The 18,373-nt window shown below is 44.4% G+C and overlaps 1 protein-coding gene across 6 annotated transcripts in view; it reads right to left on the reverse strand.

Moving 5' to 3' along the window:
- The window catches only part of TIAM1 (TIAM Rac1 associated GEF 1), a 455,872-nt gene that overhangs the window by 120,506 nt on the left and 316,993 nt on the right, over window positions 1-18,373 (reverse strand). For all 6 annotated transcript variants that reach the window (XM_070455141.1, XM_070455140.1, XM_070455136.1 and 3 more), the window contains 2 exons: window positions 17,494-17,941; window positions 10,512-10,684 (listed from right to left, as the gene is read on the reverse strand). In XM_070455141.1, coding sequence (XP_070311242.1) covers window positions 10,512-10,684; window positions 17,494-17,941 — 621 coding nt within the window. The remainder of the gene's footprint in view (window positions 1-10,511; window positions 10,685-17,493; window positions 17,942-18,373) is intronic.

The raw sequence follows: 18,373 nt of genomic DNA on the forward strand, positions 1-18,373 counted from the left end.
GTGAAGTCAGAAAGAGAAAGACTGCATATTACCCCACGTGTACGGAATTCAGAAAGACAGTACTGATGAATCTATTTGCAGGGCAGCAATGGAGATTCAGGGGCTTCCCAGGTGGCACCAGTGGTAAAGAATCTGCCTGCTAATGCAGGAGATGCAGGTTCGATGCCTGGGTGGGGACGATCCCCTGGAGGAGGGCATGGCAACCCACTCTAGTATTCTTGCCTGGAGAATCCCAAGGACAGAGGAGCCTGGAGGGCTAAAGTTCATAGGGTCACAAGAAGTCAGACACGATGGAACTGACTTAGCACTGTAATGGAGACACAGAAACTAATGTAATGGAGACAAGGACTTGTGCCCTTGTCTTTTGAAGTAAAATGCTGACTCAAGAGTTGATGATTGGGAAAGATGAAAATGTAGAAACAAAGAATAGCTGTTGGGCTGGGGAACTGGTAACAATTTAGACTAAAATTCTGCCACAGGACAGAATCACCCAAACTCCCAGTTCCCTGAAATATCCAGATAAAGGCCTGACACACATTCCAAGTTGTTTTTACAGGAAGCAGCCCCCCCTCTTCCAGATGAAAGTTGCTGACACAAAAACACAAACCCAAGACTGGTTGAAACCAGAAGACTGATGATGCTTGAAACTTCACCTTGATCATCAACCAATCTGAGAACCGTCCACGAGCTAATCACACCCTTCTCCTTGAACACTACAACTCTCCTCTTCACTATGCCCCCCAGGGTGAGTCACACAGTCTCGAGGTAATTAGCCCCCTGTGGCCCCCTTTGCCTGGCAAAGCAATAAAAGCTACTCTCTTGTATTCACCCAAAACTCTGTCTCCCATGTTTCTATTCGGCAACAGTGAGCAGAGGCTGAGTTTCGACAACAGAAGCAACGTTACTAGTAAACGTGTTACTAGTAAACAAAAGCCTGCTTCACCCTATTCGGTCCCTTGGCCTACAGTCCTGAAGTCCTGGAGGAACAAGACACGGCTTCTGTCCACCTGGGTGCCTAAGTGCAAGGATGAGAACAGCGTCATAGCCAATGTCTTATCAGACACATGGCAGAACAAAATTTATGTTAAGCCACAGACATGTGAGGGTTGCTCCTTACTGCAGCATAACCTAACCTGGTCCTAACTGATACACTAGCAAAGTAAGAAATTCATTTTGAAATAAGTGATGCTTTTTATTTTTTTTTTTTTAATTTCTTCTTGGAGTTCAGTTGTTTACAGTTGTTCAGTTGTTTACAGTGCTGTATTATTTCCCACCATACAGCAAAGTGACTCAGCTACATATCCCCTCTTTTCTGGATTTCCTTCACGTTTAGGTCACTACGGAGCACTGGGCAGGGCTCCCAGAGCTATACAGCGTGTTCTCATTAGTTATCTATTCTTTACATAGTATCAGGAGTGTATGCATGTCAATTCCGATGCTTTTTTAACAGTCTATACAATATACTCCAAGAGGAGCCATAGCCTGAGAGGTTCTGCAGAACAACAGCTTTTCACTCTCTTCACTTAATGAAAGGAGAATCCCATCTTCTTTCCACATGTGAGATTCTCCAACGAGCTCAGTCAAGGTCAACACCCTCCATTCTCCTGTCAGACAGTATGTTTGCCTCCCAGTTAAGAGGTGGAAATGGAGGAAACTGATACCAATTGATGAAGCCAAACATCCTTTGAAAGGTGTATATTTAATTCTGACAAAGGAGCCATCCTGGAATTAATTTATTTAAAAGAAAGAAGATGGTGGTGGCCAGGGGTTCAGGAAAGCGGAATATTGAGAGTTCAGCGGGTACAGAGTTTCAGTTCTGCAAGATGAAACGAGTTCTGGAAATGGATGGTGGTGACAGCTGCGAAACACTGTGAATTACCTAATGCTGCTGAGCTGGGCCCTTGGAAACCGTTGATATGTTCTGTATATTCTATCACAACTGAAGTGCTTTTCTAGAAAAGACAAAAAGGGGGAAAACCTACCAAGTCTCATAATCTAGAGAAAGATGTTTAGAAAATGCAATCACAGCTTTATGAAAAATTTAACAAGCAGCCCTTTTAACTATTAAAGATGCTCAAGCCACCAACCACTTTTGAAAGCTGTCAAGAGATATAAGGGAGCTCCATTAGAGAGAATTTTTGCTCCTGCTGTCCTGTCTAAATAAAACAGTGGTCTCTGCCATTCTCCATCATTAGGACAAATCAATTTCTAAGAAAGACAATCACTCAATGAGCTTTTCAGCAGAGTCTGTCCCTTAGCTGCGACATACACAGGGTTACGTGTGTAAGAGATGGTGGGTACAGACCGCGCTGACTGCTGTCAACAGCAAGTTAAGTAGAGATGATTCTTGACAAGCTTTCTGGCCACATTACAGGCTGAACACTTCTGACTTGATCACAGCAGACCACTCACTTGATACAAGGTTTTCTAGTATGGCCATGCCAGGATCTAAGCTCTGACATGCTAGAAAAAGCTTTTCAAAGCTGCTCACCTTGCATCACCTTCTTGAACCAGACAAGTTTAATCAGGGTCACCAGGTCCACTCAAGAGCCCGCCATCAGAATCTGGTGGTCAATAAGGCAGGAAGGAGACCCTCTCAACTTCTGCCACACCCATCGCCTCTCATTAAACAAACAGCAGCGGACAGGTAGAGAGAAGGAATCGTGTGCTTTCTCCTTCGCCTGCTGGGGACGCTATAAATACTGTATAAAGTTCAGTGAAGGAAATAGTAGAGTTCTTGCCAAAAGAGGAATATAATCAACAAAAAAATGCATTCTGCATAAGAGCCCTGTTTGAGCACAGAGTTCCCCTTTGAGCACAGTTAAGATGAAACTCAGGGCTTCATTATGTATTTAAATAGATCCAGCTTCAATTATCCAACTGAATGGAGGATACTTTGTGATTTCAGATAATCAATGGTTTTATGTGAGTGGCAGGAAAAGGGAAATTCATTCTAAACCAGAGAGGGACTAGAGAATATATGCCAGGTCTAGGAAACTAACATTTTGCATCATTTGAGTGTACAGGAGTGCAGGAAAAATTGTAAAGCAGGTTGAACTTTTGTCCACTTTAAAAGAACAAAAAGGAAAAGGAATAAAGTTACGTATTTTTAAGATGCTAATTGGGAACAAAGTTCCTGCACGAGTTCCTAAAAAATCTTTTTTCTCACTGATTTTTCTGTTTAACACATGTTAGAGTTTTATTATATAAGGGTTCATTAAACTATCATTGCTAACACTTAAAAAGAAAATTATAGATATTACCCCATAATTGTAACCGGAGGCTCATCTCATCTACTGGAGAAAAGTCATGTAACTGGGCAACCCTCCACCCAAGGTGAACTCTTTAAAGACGAGAGGCTTCAGGCCCCAGGAAACCAGACCCGAAAGATGAAGGAACTGTTTACTGCAAACAGGATCCATCTCTGGCCAACTGAGTAACCCCCAGGAAAGGCCAACAAATATTGTCAGCTGGGGCCCCCTTCACCAAAAGCCTCCGCATCTGTTCACACTGCAAAAGCCTCCAGTAGGTGTCAACGTGCACCAGTGAGACCCAAGTACGTCTTTGCTACCTTGTATTCAAATGTGATCAGATAACTAAGGATCACCAGACACGTGCTGAAAGCCTCCAGCATGAAAGGCAGACACCAAAGCACACGGGAGAGTTCACGCGGTAAGTGTGACGCACGGGGCCCTGAAAGAGGCAAGACTGGAGCGAAAGGATCCAGTGCTGCGAAAGGATCCAGGGCAGACTCCAGGGAGAACCGCAGTGTGCATCAACTACCCAATAAACCCGAGAATTTTAAAAACACTGTGAAGTAACCAAAGAATAAGCAAATTAAGCAGAAAAAAAAAGACAGTCATTAACTACAGGCAGAAAAATAAATAAAATGACAGTCCACTACTTGGCTCAGCAGCTAATGCTATCTATATGATCACACAGCATGGGGATGTCAGAAGAGTGTAACAGGGACTGCTGACCGAACCCTGAATTTTCACGAAACCACACAGAAGAAGAAAGGAGAATTTATATGTAACACGGCTAAGTATTCACCTATCATCAACTAAACCAGTCGTTGTTGTTCAGTCACTAAGTCACGTCCAACAAAATCAGTAGCTAATATAAGGTCAGTTAAGAAATAGAATTGAGACAGGCTGAGACCTAGGACCCGGGACTCTTTGCTGTGGTGCTGGCACTCGGACAAACACCTGCTTCAGCAACAGAATACAAACTATAAGGGACTAAAAATAACTGCATACATGTGCAGTTGGGGCAAATTATGAACAACAAGATACAAAAAGACCAAAAGCACAACTGCCACTTCTGAGGTGTCAGGAGCAAAAGCAAGGTCCTGTGCGTGACCACCAAACATAGCACCAAAAAGGGGGTGGGCAGACAACCTAAGCCACCCCCCTGGCCTGACCCACCTTCACCCCATTTAAGGGACCAGCTTGCCGCCATCAAAGAAAAAGCAAAGGAACCTGTTACTTGCTTTCACTCAATAAAGCTTTGCCTGAACTTCTCGCCTGGGCTCTATCAATTTCTACTGATGAAGGGGTCCAAGAACCCTGGTCAGTAACAGTATAAGCATATTGATGAGAAATGAGGGTAAGTGCAGGAAAAATTGAGCAAACACACATGCCAAAACACCCAGTTAAAACAGCTGAGTAGAGTTGCTTTACGGCAGTGGGTAAGGAAGGATAAGAAGAGAAGTTCACTCTAGGTCTTTTAAGGTTAACTGAATTCTTCAAAACTATGCATTCAGAACAGAAACAGACCCACAGACAGAGAAAACAAGCTCATGGTTATCAAAGGGGAAAGGCGGGGTGGAGGGGGAGAATAAATTAGGAGTTTGGGATACAGACTATTGTATACACAAACCGTCTGTCTAAAATAAACAACAAGGATATACTGTGTAGAACAGAGAACTGTAGTCAATATCTTGTAATAAACTACAATGGAAAAGAACCTGAAAAAGAATACATATATATACATATGTATACCTGAATCACTTTGCTGGCACTCAAAAAAGGCAACATTGTAAATTAACTATACTCAAATTAATAACATTGTCTGTTTGTATTAACTTAATACAAATTTAAAATATTGTAAAAAGGAAGAGGAACACAGTAACACATATTTGGACGATATGTAACAATATACTATGCCACAGTCGAGTGCAGTCACAATTGTACCTCTCCACTGTACTGTTAACACATATGGAGAAACCTCTGAACAGAAACCTCTGAACAAGCATCAGGGCCTGCACCTCCACACCCACACTCTCCAACAAGACTCTCAGAGCTGGGCCAATGGGTCCTCATGCTTTAAAAAGGCCCCCTCTGGTGCATAAACAGGGCAGGGTCCAGCAGGCACCCCTTCAGGGAGCTCTATGATCCTCCATCCCAAGTGGGGCATTGATAAGGGGCCCTCGGGAGCTCTTGGACATACACCTGTCAGTCTATGGCTCCCAGGTCACACCTGCTATTTCTTTTCACCAGATTGCATGACACTGAGCCACCAGAATAGTACTGACAACCTTATCTGGGTGGAGTCCAATCCTTCACAGAGATTAAAAAAATTCGGCCTGGGGTTCCACACATGCTGGAAGTGACCCTTCGTCACAGCTAACCCATGCCAAAACTGAAGGGAAGTATTCCTAAAGTGGCTGGCTAGAGGTAGGAAAATGATCTACAGCGGAGGGAAAACAGGATTTAGCTAGAAACTAAGCCAACACTTAATGAAGGCCAAAGTTGGAGTCTGTCATATCTGCATATTTTAACTCAAAGTTAAGAAGGATATAAACACCACAGAAGATCAAATTAGCAACCTAGATGATTTCATTAGAAGGACAAAACCCACAAAGATAAAATTTCGAAGAGCTAAGCTTAAGTTCTGCAATTTGGAGTTTTCAGAAATCTATTAAAATAAGATGACAAGGATCTTGACATGGAGGGTTTATAGACCACAAGCTGAGTATGAGTCAACAGTTTGTTGTGGTTTCTAATAAATTAAGGAATTGACACCAGCATCATGGAAGAAATGAGCAAGCAGGAACTGAAATGCAGGAGGCACAGGGCGGGCCTCACGAGGACAGGGTGTGGGGTCTTGGGTCACGGTTACGAGGGAGAACATTCAGGAAAGGAGCTGGACCATAGGGAGCCTGGCTTGGACACCTCGGGTAGAGAGACCTAAACAGGAGACGTGGCGGAGGGAAATGAGAGTGGTTTTCAAGTAGTTAGAAGGTTATGAGGAAGAATAAGCATGAAAGGCTTACTTGAAACTCTGGGGGAAAATATGGAAGCAAACGGAAATGGCAAATGTCGCCAGAAAGAATGTATCATCTCAACACGACGAAGAACTTTCTAGAACGTGGAGCCAACTAACCAAATAGATGGGCACTTCCCAGGGATGGGAGCCATCCAGACTGGCCAGACTGACCACCTGTCAGGAGACTTGTAGGGATGGTACCAGCCTTGAGAAGGGGGCTTGATGCTAATCTACTCAAGTCCAAATACAAAATCCCTCCTAAAGGCTTTTCTAACAAGTCCACTTGATGCTCCTGGTGAAAGATGATTTCTAGATCATTTTCTAACTTGGCTGTCCTTTTCCAGGGCATATGACACTGACCTTCACTGAATCTGATACAGAGAGCCAAATGGGGCGCTTGAAGATAATTCCCCAGAAGCTGATAAAACTCAAAGTTTCAGTCTTTCCTCAGAGAAGCCACACTCAAGTTCTGTAAAGATACTTATTTTAGAGAAGCACAGGGAACTAGTCTCTTTTTCTTCCAGTTAAAATGCTAATTATAACACTTAGTGAGCGTTTGCTATCTATCAGACACTTGACTTGCATTACCACATCTAATACACAATTCAACATAAAGGGGTAAATTTTTTTAAGTCTTTTTTAAATGTTCATGCTTTATAGGTTAGGAGTTTGGGATAAAATATATATATATGCATGCTATACAAGTGACACTATAAATGACAAGAAACTTTCCATGGAAAGGCAACGACCCCTTAGAGATAATATTTTCTACACTTCTTTTTCTGTTCCTTTGGTTTTTGTTTGTTTGCTTTTGACTGCGGTGGGTCTTTGTCACAGTACACAGGCTTCTGCAGTTGGGGCGCATGGGCTTAGTTGCCCCTCGGCACATGGGATCTTAGTTCCCCATAAAAGATTGAACCCATGCCCCCTGCATCGGGAAGATCCTCTGGAAAAGGAAATGGCAACCCACTCCAGTATTCTTGCCTGGGAAATCCCATGGACAGAGGAGCCTGGCGGTCTACAGTTCCCAGGGTCACAAAGAATCGGACACAACCAAGCAAACGCGCACCCCTGCATTGGAAGGCAGATTCTTACCCACTAGACCACTTCTTCAGATATATGATTCTAAATGATTTTCTACCCAATCAAGCATCATTCTTACTCTGTCTACTAACTATGTTCCCAAGGCATTGAATACAGAAGTTGAAAACTAATATTAGGATATGTTACCATAAAAGTCACCAAGATTTTTGAAACGGTATACAATATCCTCCAGTGATGGATGAAGAAAGGGCCGAGAGGAAACTGTGCTTTGTAGGTGATGGCGCCAATTCTGGCTTCCAGTTGGAGGGAAGAACACTAATTAAAATATTAATAGTTGAAATGTGAGAAGCTCTAGCTTCCCCTTTGTGAACAGCATAGCACTTCTCCTATATAAATTCTCTAACATTCATGTCCATTCCCACCCCCATCTTGGACACAAAACCCTTTTCTACTTCTGTTGGTAACACGAATCTCTTTTCCATGGGCAGCAAATCTGAATAACAGCATCAGATCAGCAGCATACGGGCTCTGGAAACTGTGCACTGAATTGAGCCCCAGGGCTGAAATAAGCTACAAATTATTCCATAATCATGCTCGCTCTCCCTCACTTTCGCCTCACCCCCTGCACACACAGGTTCCTTTCAAATTCAGCCCCTCCAGAGTCATGTGGATTACAATAAGTAGAAGGTAGAAAATGCCCTCATGGATCCCAAAGAGCAGTAATTTCCTCTGAAAAGGTTCATTTTTTGCTCTGTCCCACGTAAGCAGCATAAAAATTTCACCAAAACAAGAGGACACAGTGGTTTTCATGAATAAGGTCCTATGCTGCCACAAAAGAATTTTATTCAATGTGACCTATTGAGTATTCAGATTCTAATAGCAATTTTACGGCCAGGAAAGTCCTTTCAAAGGGAATTCACATGAGGGAGTGTGTAGGTAAAAAAGAAGAACATCCTGAAATCAACCAAATTATCATCTAACTTGTACAGTGAGGCAAGGATGGCCAAAATCAAGTTACAAATTTTCAAATATTCCAAGTAAGTGGCTTAATTATAAGAAAGAGAAAAAGTCACTTTTTCCCATATCACTGATTCTCGCCCATGATCTTCTGAGGGTAAAAAGTAATAGTGATGGGATAAGTAATATGCTTAGACAATAAGGGGATTTGGAAAACAAGAGGCTTGGTTTGAATCCAGCCCCAACACTCAGTAACTGTGACCTGGTATCCAATTATCAGCCTTTGTAAGCCTTAGCTTCCACAGAGGGGGTACACAGTCCATATCAACTGGTTAAAATATGGATACTGCTGTAAGAATTAAGTGGACTCACATTGTAAAACGTGTTCAATGTGGTGGCATACAGTAAGGGTTCAGTAAATATTTGTTTATTGTTGTTATCATGAGAGTAGTTAAGCATTTATCATTTGCAAGATATCCAATTAATTAATAAAAAGCTATTCCAGATTCGGAAACACAATGGTTTATAAGTTATATGGAAGAATATGTTCATGAGACAGAGCATGGAGATTGTTCAATAGGATACATAAAGAACTATCCATTAGTTCCCTTCCAACTTGAGAAATGAGACTACATTAAAATTAAAGTTTTGGCATAACAAAGAATACCTTTAAGAGAGTAGAAAGCAAGCGACAGGGAGGAAAAAAGACATTTGAATACATATAATTAACAAAGAGATGATGTACAAAACACGTAACAAACTGCTGTGAATCATCACAAGAAGATCAACAACTCAATGGAAAAGTAGGCAAGAGACTTAAAAACTTCACAAAAGATGATACTGAAATGGTCATTAAACCCAGAAAAATGTGCTCAACTTCACACTGATAGCTTAAAAAAAGAAAAAGATCTGACACGTGTGGACAAGGATGAGAAAGAACTGGAATTCTCCCGGGCTGCTGACGTGAGGAGGATAAATTATTTCATTCATTCTGGAAACTGACAGTATCTAGTACACCTGAATGTGTGCGTATATGCTATGACCCATCACTGACACTTCTGGGTATACACCAAAAGAAGTGCAGACAAATGTATCATGAACATAGATACAAGAGACCGATACAGGTTCGATCCCTGGGTCAGGAAAAATCCCCTGGAGTAGAAAACGACAACTGACTCCAGTATTCTTGCCTAGAAAATTCCATGGACAGAGGAGCCGGGTGGGCCACGGGTGAAATAACCTATTACTCTCTTCCATGCCTTTATTTCAACTCTTTCTTCACAGTGCACATCCTCACCATCAATTTCACTCAGATCATCCCTGTTCTTCCTTTAACATTCACTGCCAAGGTTTACCACATCAAAAAGATCCATTCATTCCAATGTCTACCTCCCATATTATATGTGAACACCTTCAAGCATAGGAACTATGTCAAAAACTTCTTGGTATTCTCAATATCACTATGCATAGCATGCAGGAAACATGCAATAAAGGCTTGAGGACTTCCTACATTATTCTTAAATTAAAAATGGAGAAAGCTTACTAACACACTAACACCCCAAAAAGTGCATCACAACGGCCTAATTCAAAGGATTCCCTATAAAAGCAAATGTTAACCACAAAGTGATACGTACATTAGTATTTTTTAATACAATTAACAGTCAGAATTCGATAACTTTAAGTACAAGGTTCTGAAAAAATGAGGAAGAGAAATTGGTTGGGAAGAGTCAGTCATTTCCAGGATGTCATGATTTTACTTTATGAGTAATATTAGAAGAGAACATATTATGATAAAAAATTTTGACAGCACAAATCAGGTCTAAATTAAGGAATTCATGATCCATGCTCTCAAGTGCTACACAAATCATATGAGATTTCAGTGAAAAATCCTTCAACCAACACCCCTCCTTCAGGCTTCACCAAGGAGACCTCTAGGTAAGTTCAATCACTCCTGCAACTCAGCAGAGATGTTTATTTTGTCATTCATTACGGCAACTCAACGGACACGAGCAAACTCTAGGAGATCGTGAAGGACAGGGAGGCCTGGCCTGCTGCAGCCCGTGGGGTGGCAAAGAGTTGGACACGACTGAGCAACCCAGAAACAGTCACAGCACTATTGCTTCTAAAATGTGCAAAAGCGAGGACCGCCCACCCAGAGGGAAACAGGATGAAATCCATAGGCAGGAGGGGAAGGTATCTGATCAGCGACGTGAAGCGCTCTGCAAAGGAGGCCCACACACCTGGAAGAGGAAGGCATCGCCCAAGGAGTTGCTGAGGCAGAAGACGAAGTCCTTCTTGGGGTGCTCAGGGACCGCCTGCACGATGCTGTTCTCCACCCAGACGGCGTGCTTCGGGACGCTGTTGTGGTCGATCCCGGACCTGCCGTCGCCCTCGTAGAAGAAGAGTGTGCACCCTGGGAAAACAAACCAGCATCTGCATGAGTATGTGAACATCTGCAGTGAAAACTGCGGCTTGTGTGCTGTTTACTGGGGCTGCAACTTAGCACAAACAGAGGCCGTAAGGAGAAGGGCGCTACGTGTGAACTAAGTCTTGGAAGGGCTTGTGTTAAGAGATGATCTTTCTTTTTCTCCCCCTAATTGAAGCATAGTTGATATACAATGTTAAGACTTTATTTTTTTTTCCCCCCAAGTCTTCATGGAATTTGTTACCATAATGCTTCCGTTTTATGTTTTGGTTTTTGGCCCAGAGGTACCATGGGATTCTTAGTTCTCTGACCAGGGATGGAACCCACACCGCCTGCAATGGAAGGCAAAGTCTTAACCACTGGACCACCAGGGAAGTCCCCTGTTAAGACTCTTAAATCTCAATGCCATCACGCACGCCCTCCAGTTCTTCGAGATCTTACTTTCCACTTCAGAATGTTTTGTTCCAGGTATCCTCAGAAGCATGTGGCGGGCTGAAGGCTCCTCTGACCAGTACCATGTACCATGTGCTCGGTCGCTCAGTAGTGTCTGACTCTTTGTGGTCCCAGGGGTGACTGCAAATTCAGCTCCACGGGTCCGAAGAGCAAACAGTGCCGAGTGAGGCCTGGCAGTCGGGACTGTCCCCCCTGTAGCTTCCTCCCAATGTATCTCACAGGAAATGCAACCAGGAAACACCATCTATTGAGTTTCTTGACTGTGCCCTTGGTGAAAACAAAATACAACACTGACTTCAGGTGCTTTCAGGATAAGGAAAGAAATGATGGATTTTTGAGTCTCAGATCTTCTCTATAAAATGTCTTGCTAGAAATCAACCAAGGGCTTGTTCCTCCTGGAAGAACAAACACAGGACACCTGTATGAAAGGGGGCTAGAGGCCTGGGCCACACTTAATTAAACTATGAAACAAGACAGACAGCCACAGTAGAAGCCTGGCCTAGATTTGTGGCCAGCTGGGTTCCACAGATACCCTCCAACCACGGCCTGCATGTGAGGTGCACTTTATTCGCAATTACTCACTGAGGACTTACTCTCAAGTCATCCAATTCAATTTCAGGGGAGGCCTGGGCCCAACTTTCTAATTCTTTTAACTTCAACATAAGCCACTCGATCAGTTTTCAACATCTGCCTTACCACAAGCAAGGGCCGCCGCTGATGGGAATCACAAAGTCCTTCCAGGGACCACCTCTTCGGCTGCAATATGAACTTCCACAAAGCAAGTTTCTAACTGACAGTGTACAACGATGGGGATCAATGGAAAAGTCACAAAGGCCATTTTTTTCCTAGCCCTTAACATTTCACAGGACAGCTTCCTTGGTGGCTCCGCAGGAAAGAAATCTGCCTGCCAATGCAGGAGATGCAGGTTTCATCCCTGGGATGAGAAGATGCCCTGGAGGAGGAAATAGCAACCCACTCCAGTATTCTTGCCTGGAAAATTCCGTGGACAGAGGAGCCTGGTGGAATATAGTCCATGGGGGTGTCAAAGAGTCAGACACAACTGAGAAAACTAACCTAGTATCTCACAGGAGCACGGAACAGCTGCTGAGGGCAGCGCCTCCAGCACAAATGCACACCACACACGGGCTGGCAAGTCCTGCTGCTTCCCGTGGTACCGCCTGACCACCAACTCAGCCGAAAAGTCTACTGCGTGGTGCTCCTGAACGTCACGGTTTTAGAACTGTTGTCCTTGTATCTGCAATTCAGGAGTTTCAATTCTCCCTCCAACCCATTCAAGTTATATTCACCTTTATTTCCCCCCTGAGGGCAAAGCCCTATGTTTTCTGTGACACTTATTGTTGGAAATGTATAGTGTTATGTAATTTAGTACGGTTTTATTTTGTTTTTATGTTTTGTGGGTATAAGTTACATACATATGATTTAACTATAGACCTATTACCCCAACACTATTTTTTTTTAAAATAATCCCTCTTATTTTGAAGAGCTCAAGTTTCTACAGGAACACAGAGGTTACATTCAGAAACATCTGAATCTCCTCTTTTCATGTCTTAAGCTAGCATAGATTCAGAGATAGAAAAAGAAAAGAAATGGAAAGAAGAGGGTATCTTCCTTGAAATCTGAGGTTCCTGAGGTGGGGCACTTTTGCTGAATGAGGGACATTTGGTGAAGTCTGGAGACATTTCTGGTTGTCACAGCTTGGGGGCGGGGAACAGAAGCAGGTGGGTAATAAAGGGGTCCCCAACCTCCAGGATCTAAAAGATGATCTGAGGTGGGGCTGATACAATAAAAGAAATAAAGTGCACCATAAATGTAATAAATTTGAATCATCCCCAAACCATCCCTCCCACCTCCCCATAGAAAAACCCGTCTTCCACGAAACCTGATCCCTGGTGCCAAACAGGTTGGGGACCACTGACTGGACAAGGATACTGCTAAACATCCTACAATGCCCAGGACAAGCCTCATAACAAAGAATTATCCAGAAAATGTCAGCAGTCCTGATGTTGAGAAAACTTACTCTAAATAATCCTTAGGACTAATTACACTAATGATGAATAGATCCTTAACAGAAAGGAACAATGCAGCTTTACTATAGTTAGAACAGAAACCGAAGCCTGTGTACAATGGATACGCAACGTCCACACACTGAACACCTGATGTCTCCCCAGTGCTGTTTCTACCATTTTTCAACGTTAGTTTACAATCGCCCACGACAGTGGGTGGTTGAAAATCAGCTTCTCCTCAATTATTGACATGTCCCAACTTTAAGACTAACGTGAAACAGCAAGTCTGGGTACCACGCTCTCCCTGGTAACAGCTTCTTTACCTTCATCTTGAACATAATCTGTTTGCTTTTCAGTCATGGGTGGAGACACTCCAGAGTCTAATTCTAAATAAAACTTTTGAAAAATTAATTATTCTATCAAAAGTGAAAGAATCTTTGAAGAATTCTCTAGCCCAAGGTTTCCAGGGGCCCTGTTTTTTATTTCTCCATCTCCAAGCCCAAGTCAGCAGTGAGCCCTGCCTGTGAGTGGCAGGGACAAGCCCCGAGTCTGTCGATCTATAACGGGACCCGTCAGGAGCCAGAAGGAAAAGACTCGGCAGCTGTGTGTTCCAGGCTGGATCCTGACAGACTGTGTCACTCAGATCTGGGTCACCACGGAAATGCAGGCTTCCTCCTCTAATGGGCGTGTGGGCTGGGCTCCGGAGCGCCCACATCCTGCCTTCCTTGATCATTTATTCTCTAAAGGGACAGCAGGAACAAAACAGCCCCCGCTTCCATGTCCCAAGTAAAAAAAAAAATCACCTAATTATTTTTATTCTGTGCCATTAACAGTGCTATTCTCAAATTCAGTCTAAGCATCACCTGGGAACTTTGTTTAAACCACAGATTCAGGGCCTGTCATGGGCTGAATCCTATCCCCTCAGGTTCCTAGGCTGAAGTCACAGTCCAGGGCCTCAGAATTTCACTCTATTGGGAGATAAGGGCTTTACCGAGGTAATTAAAATAAATGGAGGTTGTTCCAGTGGGCGCTAAGCCACTGTGACCGCTGTCTTTATAAGAAGGAGGAATTTGGACATAGACAGGTACAGACAGAGGACAGAACACCAAACCTGCTGACACCCTGACCTCAGACGTCTAGGCTCCAGGACTGTGAGACAATCCATTTCTCTTGTTGAAGCCACCCAGTCTGTGGTACTTGGTTATAGCAGGTCCTATACAGGGATTAATACAGGGCCCCAACTCCAATACTTTGGCCACCTGATGCAAAGAACCAACTCATTAGAAAACACCCTGATGCTGGGAAAGATTGAAGGCAGGAGGAGAGGGGGACGACAGAGGTTGAGACAGTTGGATGGCATCACCGATTCGATGGACATGAGTTTGAGTGCACTCTGGGAGTTGGTGATGGACAGGGAGGCCTGGCATGCTGCAGTTCATGGGGTCGCAAAGAGTCAGACACGACTGAGCGACTGAACTGAACTGAACCACCCTCAGACTCTAAGATTCAGCAGGTATGGATATAACCCAGGAAGCGACTCAGGCGACTGTGATGCAGGTGGACTTCTAATCATGTTGTTAAAAACTCAACATTAAGTAATAAAATGAAAGATCGGACAGGCTGCTAAAGGGAACCGAGGCTGCGGGGTCCAGGGCTGGGGCCCTTTGGGGAGGAGCAGAAGGTGGAAGAAGGGGTCTTTCTCCCTCAAGTCACCTCATCCCACCCCCCACGGCAGGACAGTGGATATGATCCAGGGCCCCTCAGACACGACCCGATGGTGCCTTCAAACTAAGCTGAGGCAGGTCTCACGTGAGAAAGAACGGTAGCAGGTCTCCAAAAGGCTCCCACAGGAAGAACAATTGTGTTTCACAAGCAGGACCATGACATCAAATGGCCTTTTCGCAATTCACAGCGGAAAATGAAAAGCAAAGCGTGCTCTGTGTATCAATCGAAAAAATTAGCTTAAATCCAACGTTCCTGTGTTTTGAACACCGATACTTCACATCTGCGTTCAAAATTCTATATGCACTTTATGTAGATCATAGTATGGTATCCGATTTTGCATAGACAACAAAATTTAAAGTTTAAGATCAATATTTTCTCAGGTTTTCCACAGAAGATAGTATGGGTACCAGAATTCCACCTCTGTTCAAACTTTGAAACCACTAAGGCAGACTTTCAGAATGAGAAGAGGATATGAGGAAAGAACCTGTGGCTGACTCACATCAGTGTATGGCAAAAACCACCACAATATTGTAAAGCAATTATCCTCCAATTAAAATAAATTAATCAAAAAAAAAAAAGGAAGAAGAAGACCCTGACTCTTTCCAAGACACCCTTAGAAGTGGAGCAACAAGATGTAATAAACCAACAAGTCTTAAAAACTAAAGACAGCATCCTATGATAAACATGCAGGAACATTAGACACACAGCCCTTGGCAGAAAGGAGGGGAACCTGCCCTGCGCTGGCTGACAAGTGTAAAGACACCTCTACGAGACAGCTGGTTGCTCCCCAACACGCCCGACCTCCTTTCCTCTACAGCAACAGCAACCCCAGCGTTCGGCTGGGCCCATTCCTGCCTTCCTTGCAGCTAGGTCGGACTCATTTCTGGCCCACGCAGTGGAAGCAGAAGAGATTCAGCCAACTTCCAGGCTGTACTCTCAGTGCAGAGGGATTCGCCCTCCACACTGCCATATTTCCACTGGAACTGGACCTGCTGGTGAGCTCTCCTGATCGTTCAGATGAAAACAGTGCTCTAGGGACAGTTAAGCAGTAAGACAAAAGGAACCCTAGCTTCTGGAGGACTTCACAGCAGAGTCACCCCATCACCCTTAGATGGCCTACCTCTGCTAGGTGGGAGGGAACTCAAGTCCTGTCCTGCTTGAGGCATTGTCAGTATACATCTCTGTGACATGCATCAAGACCCATAGCCCAATTAACATGCTCCCTCCTTGTTTCACCAGGTATTGAAGCAATAGCAGGCACCAAGAGTAATGCAACCCATCCAAACCCTGCACATCAATGAACAGAGCTCTAGGCTGCTGTGTGCCTCCAGGACTGGTTATTCCACACCATCCACAGGTGATAAAACCCAGTATCAGATGGTGTAATGGGTGCACCACACCAGGTAAGCCCACGCTTCTTTCTCTGGGACCCATCCTTCATGCTTAGTAACCTCTCTAACCTCTCCTGCCAAACATTAACCTGCTTTAAACCCAGCTTCTGTTAAGGATTCTAAGTGGGCTTGAGAAGTGTTTTTCTTTTAAGACACGGAGCTCACAAATATGTTACAATTTCTACACCATCAAGACATGCAGAGACATAAGCAAAAACATACGCACATACTTCTAAGATGTATGCAAAACAATAAAGAATAGCAACACATCAAAGCATCGTGCTTATCAATGAAAAGCAGTGCACATATATATATGTCCATGTATATATGTATACACACACACTCAAATATTCAAAGTGTGATGGCAAAACAGTGACTTTTTCACAAACATAGATGGCTCAGACATCCCATTAAACACTGGGTTAAATTCTATGAAATTAACAATATTCTATCATTCTTTATGAAAAAAAAAAGGCAATTTCATAATATTCAAACTACTGACTTTTCCCTCCAAAAGAGTTACTTACCCTGGGAGGCACATTTTTTGGGATGATTTCAAAAAAATATTTTTTGGAACTCAAGGCACTGAAACTGTCATCAGAACCAGCTGTACATAAGAAAACAAGGCGTGAGAGGCTCTAATAGCTTAAATGTGAAAAAGTAAAGACTGTAAAACATTGGCGGGAAAAGGAAATGGGGAGTGACTGTCAAGGGACATACAGTTTCAGCTCAATAAGATGATTATGTTCTAGAGAGTGTTGTACAACTGTGTACCCTAGCCACCTACACTGTAACATACACCTAAAAACATGCTAAGAGGGTAACGTGTGTGCGCGCTCAGTCACGTCTGACTCTTCGTGACCCCATGGACTACAGCCCACTAGGCTCCTCTGTCCATGGGGTTCTCCAGGCAAGAACACTGGAGTGGGTTGACACTTTCTCCTCCAGGGGCTCTTCCCCACCCAGGGATCAAACCCGTGTCTCCCGGGTCTCCTGTACTGGCAGGAAGATTCTTTACCACTGTGCCACCTGGGAAGCCCAGGAGAGCAGGTCTCACGTTAGGTACTCTCACCACCATAAAACAACAATTCTGAAATGAGCATGCAGTAGAAATCCCGTGTAATTAAAAACCATCCCGTGTAAGGGGTACCACGGAGCAGAGGTTACCCAGCACGTTGGGAAGGATGCTCTCTCTCTCTCTCACCTTTCAAGGACACCCAGTAGTGCTTCCACTTCCTCCGCGTGGCGGACTCCACCTTCTTGTTCTTCTTGTGCACCAGGAAGTTCTTGACGGCCAGGGCGCCGGCCTTGCGCACGGTGCCCTGGGCGGCCGTGAGCAGGATGTCGGACTGGCCCGGGGAGCTCAGCGTGCCGCTGCTCTGCTCGTCACTGTGCGCGGAGCCCGCCTCCTCCAGGCTCTCGCTGTTCGTGGTGCTCATCTCCAGCTCCCGGCGAAAATTCTCATACACCCCCTGGCGGGCCGCGTCCCCGGTGGAGCTGCTGCCGCTGTCGCTGCCCACAAAGGCACGGCCGGCGGGGGGCGAGTAGCTGGAGTTCGTGGCATTGGATCGCCGGGACAGGAGGTCCGTGTCGGTGGTGGCCCCTTCGATCCCGCTGTCGGCAAACTCGCTACCCTCGCCCGCGTTAACATCCTTGGGGGCCAAAAAGGAGAAGAGAGAAGACATGCATCATGCAGTGAAGTAACCCAGAGTCTCCTGTCACTCCAGCCGGGGGCTGCGGCAACCTGCAGCGTGTCACTGCTTCCCACCTTCCTGGGACCAATTACCCCTCAACCTCCAACCCCCTCAAACCCAACTTGCCTGCTGAGCAGCTCAGGAAAACCATGAAGCCACCCCAGTATGAATGTCAACAACTGGGAACATTCAAAACACACACACACACACACAAAGCAAGAAACATTGCAAAGAACTTATCAATGATCTGACTCAGATAATTAAGTAATGGGCAAATCAGATATTCAGAATCCCCCGCCACTGCCCTGCTGAGTAAACTCAGCACCCTGGCCCTCATCAGCCAGCTTGGCACTCCAGGAAATTCTGCTCACTGATCAGGTAGTTTATTCC

This window comes from Odocoileus virginianus, chromosome 25, assembly GCF_023699985.2.
Source record: "Odocoileus virginianus isolate 20LAN1187 ecotype Illinois chromosome 25, Ovbor_1.2, whole genome shotgun sequence".
NCBI classification, from domain to species: Eukaryota; Metazoa; Chordata; class Mammalia; order Artiodactyla; family Cervidae; genus Odocoileus; species Odocoileus virginianus.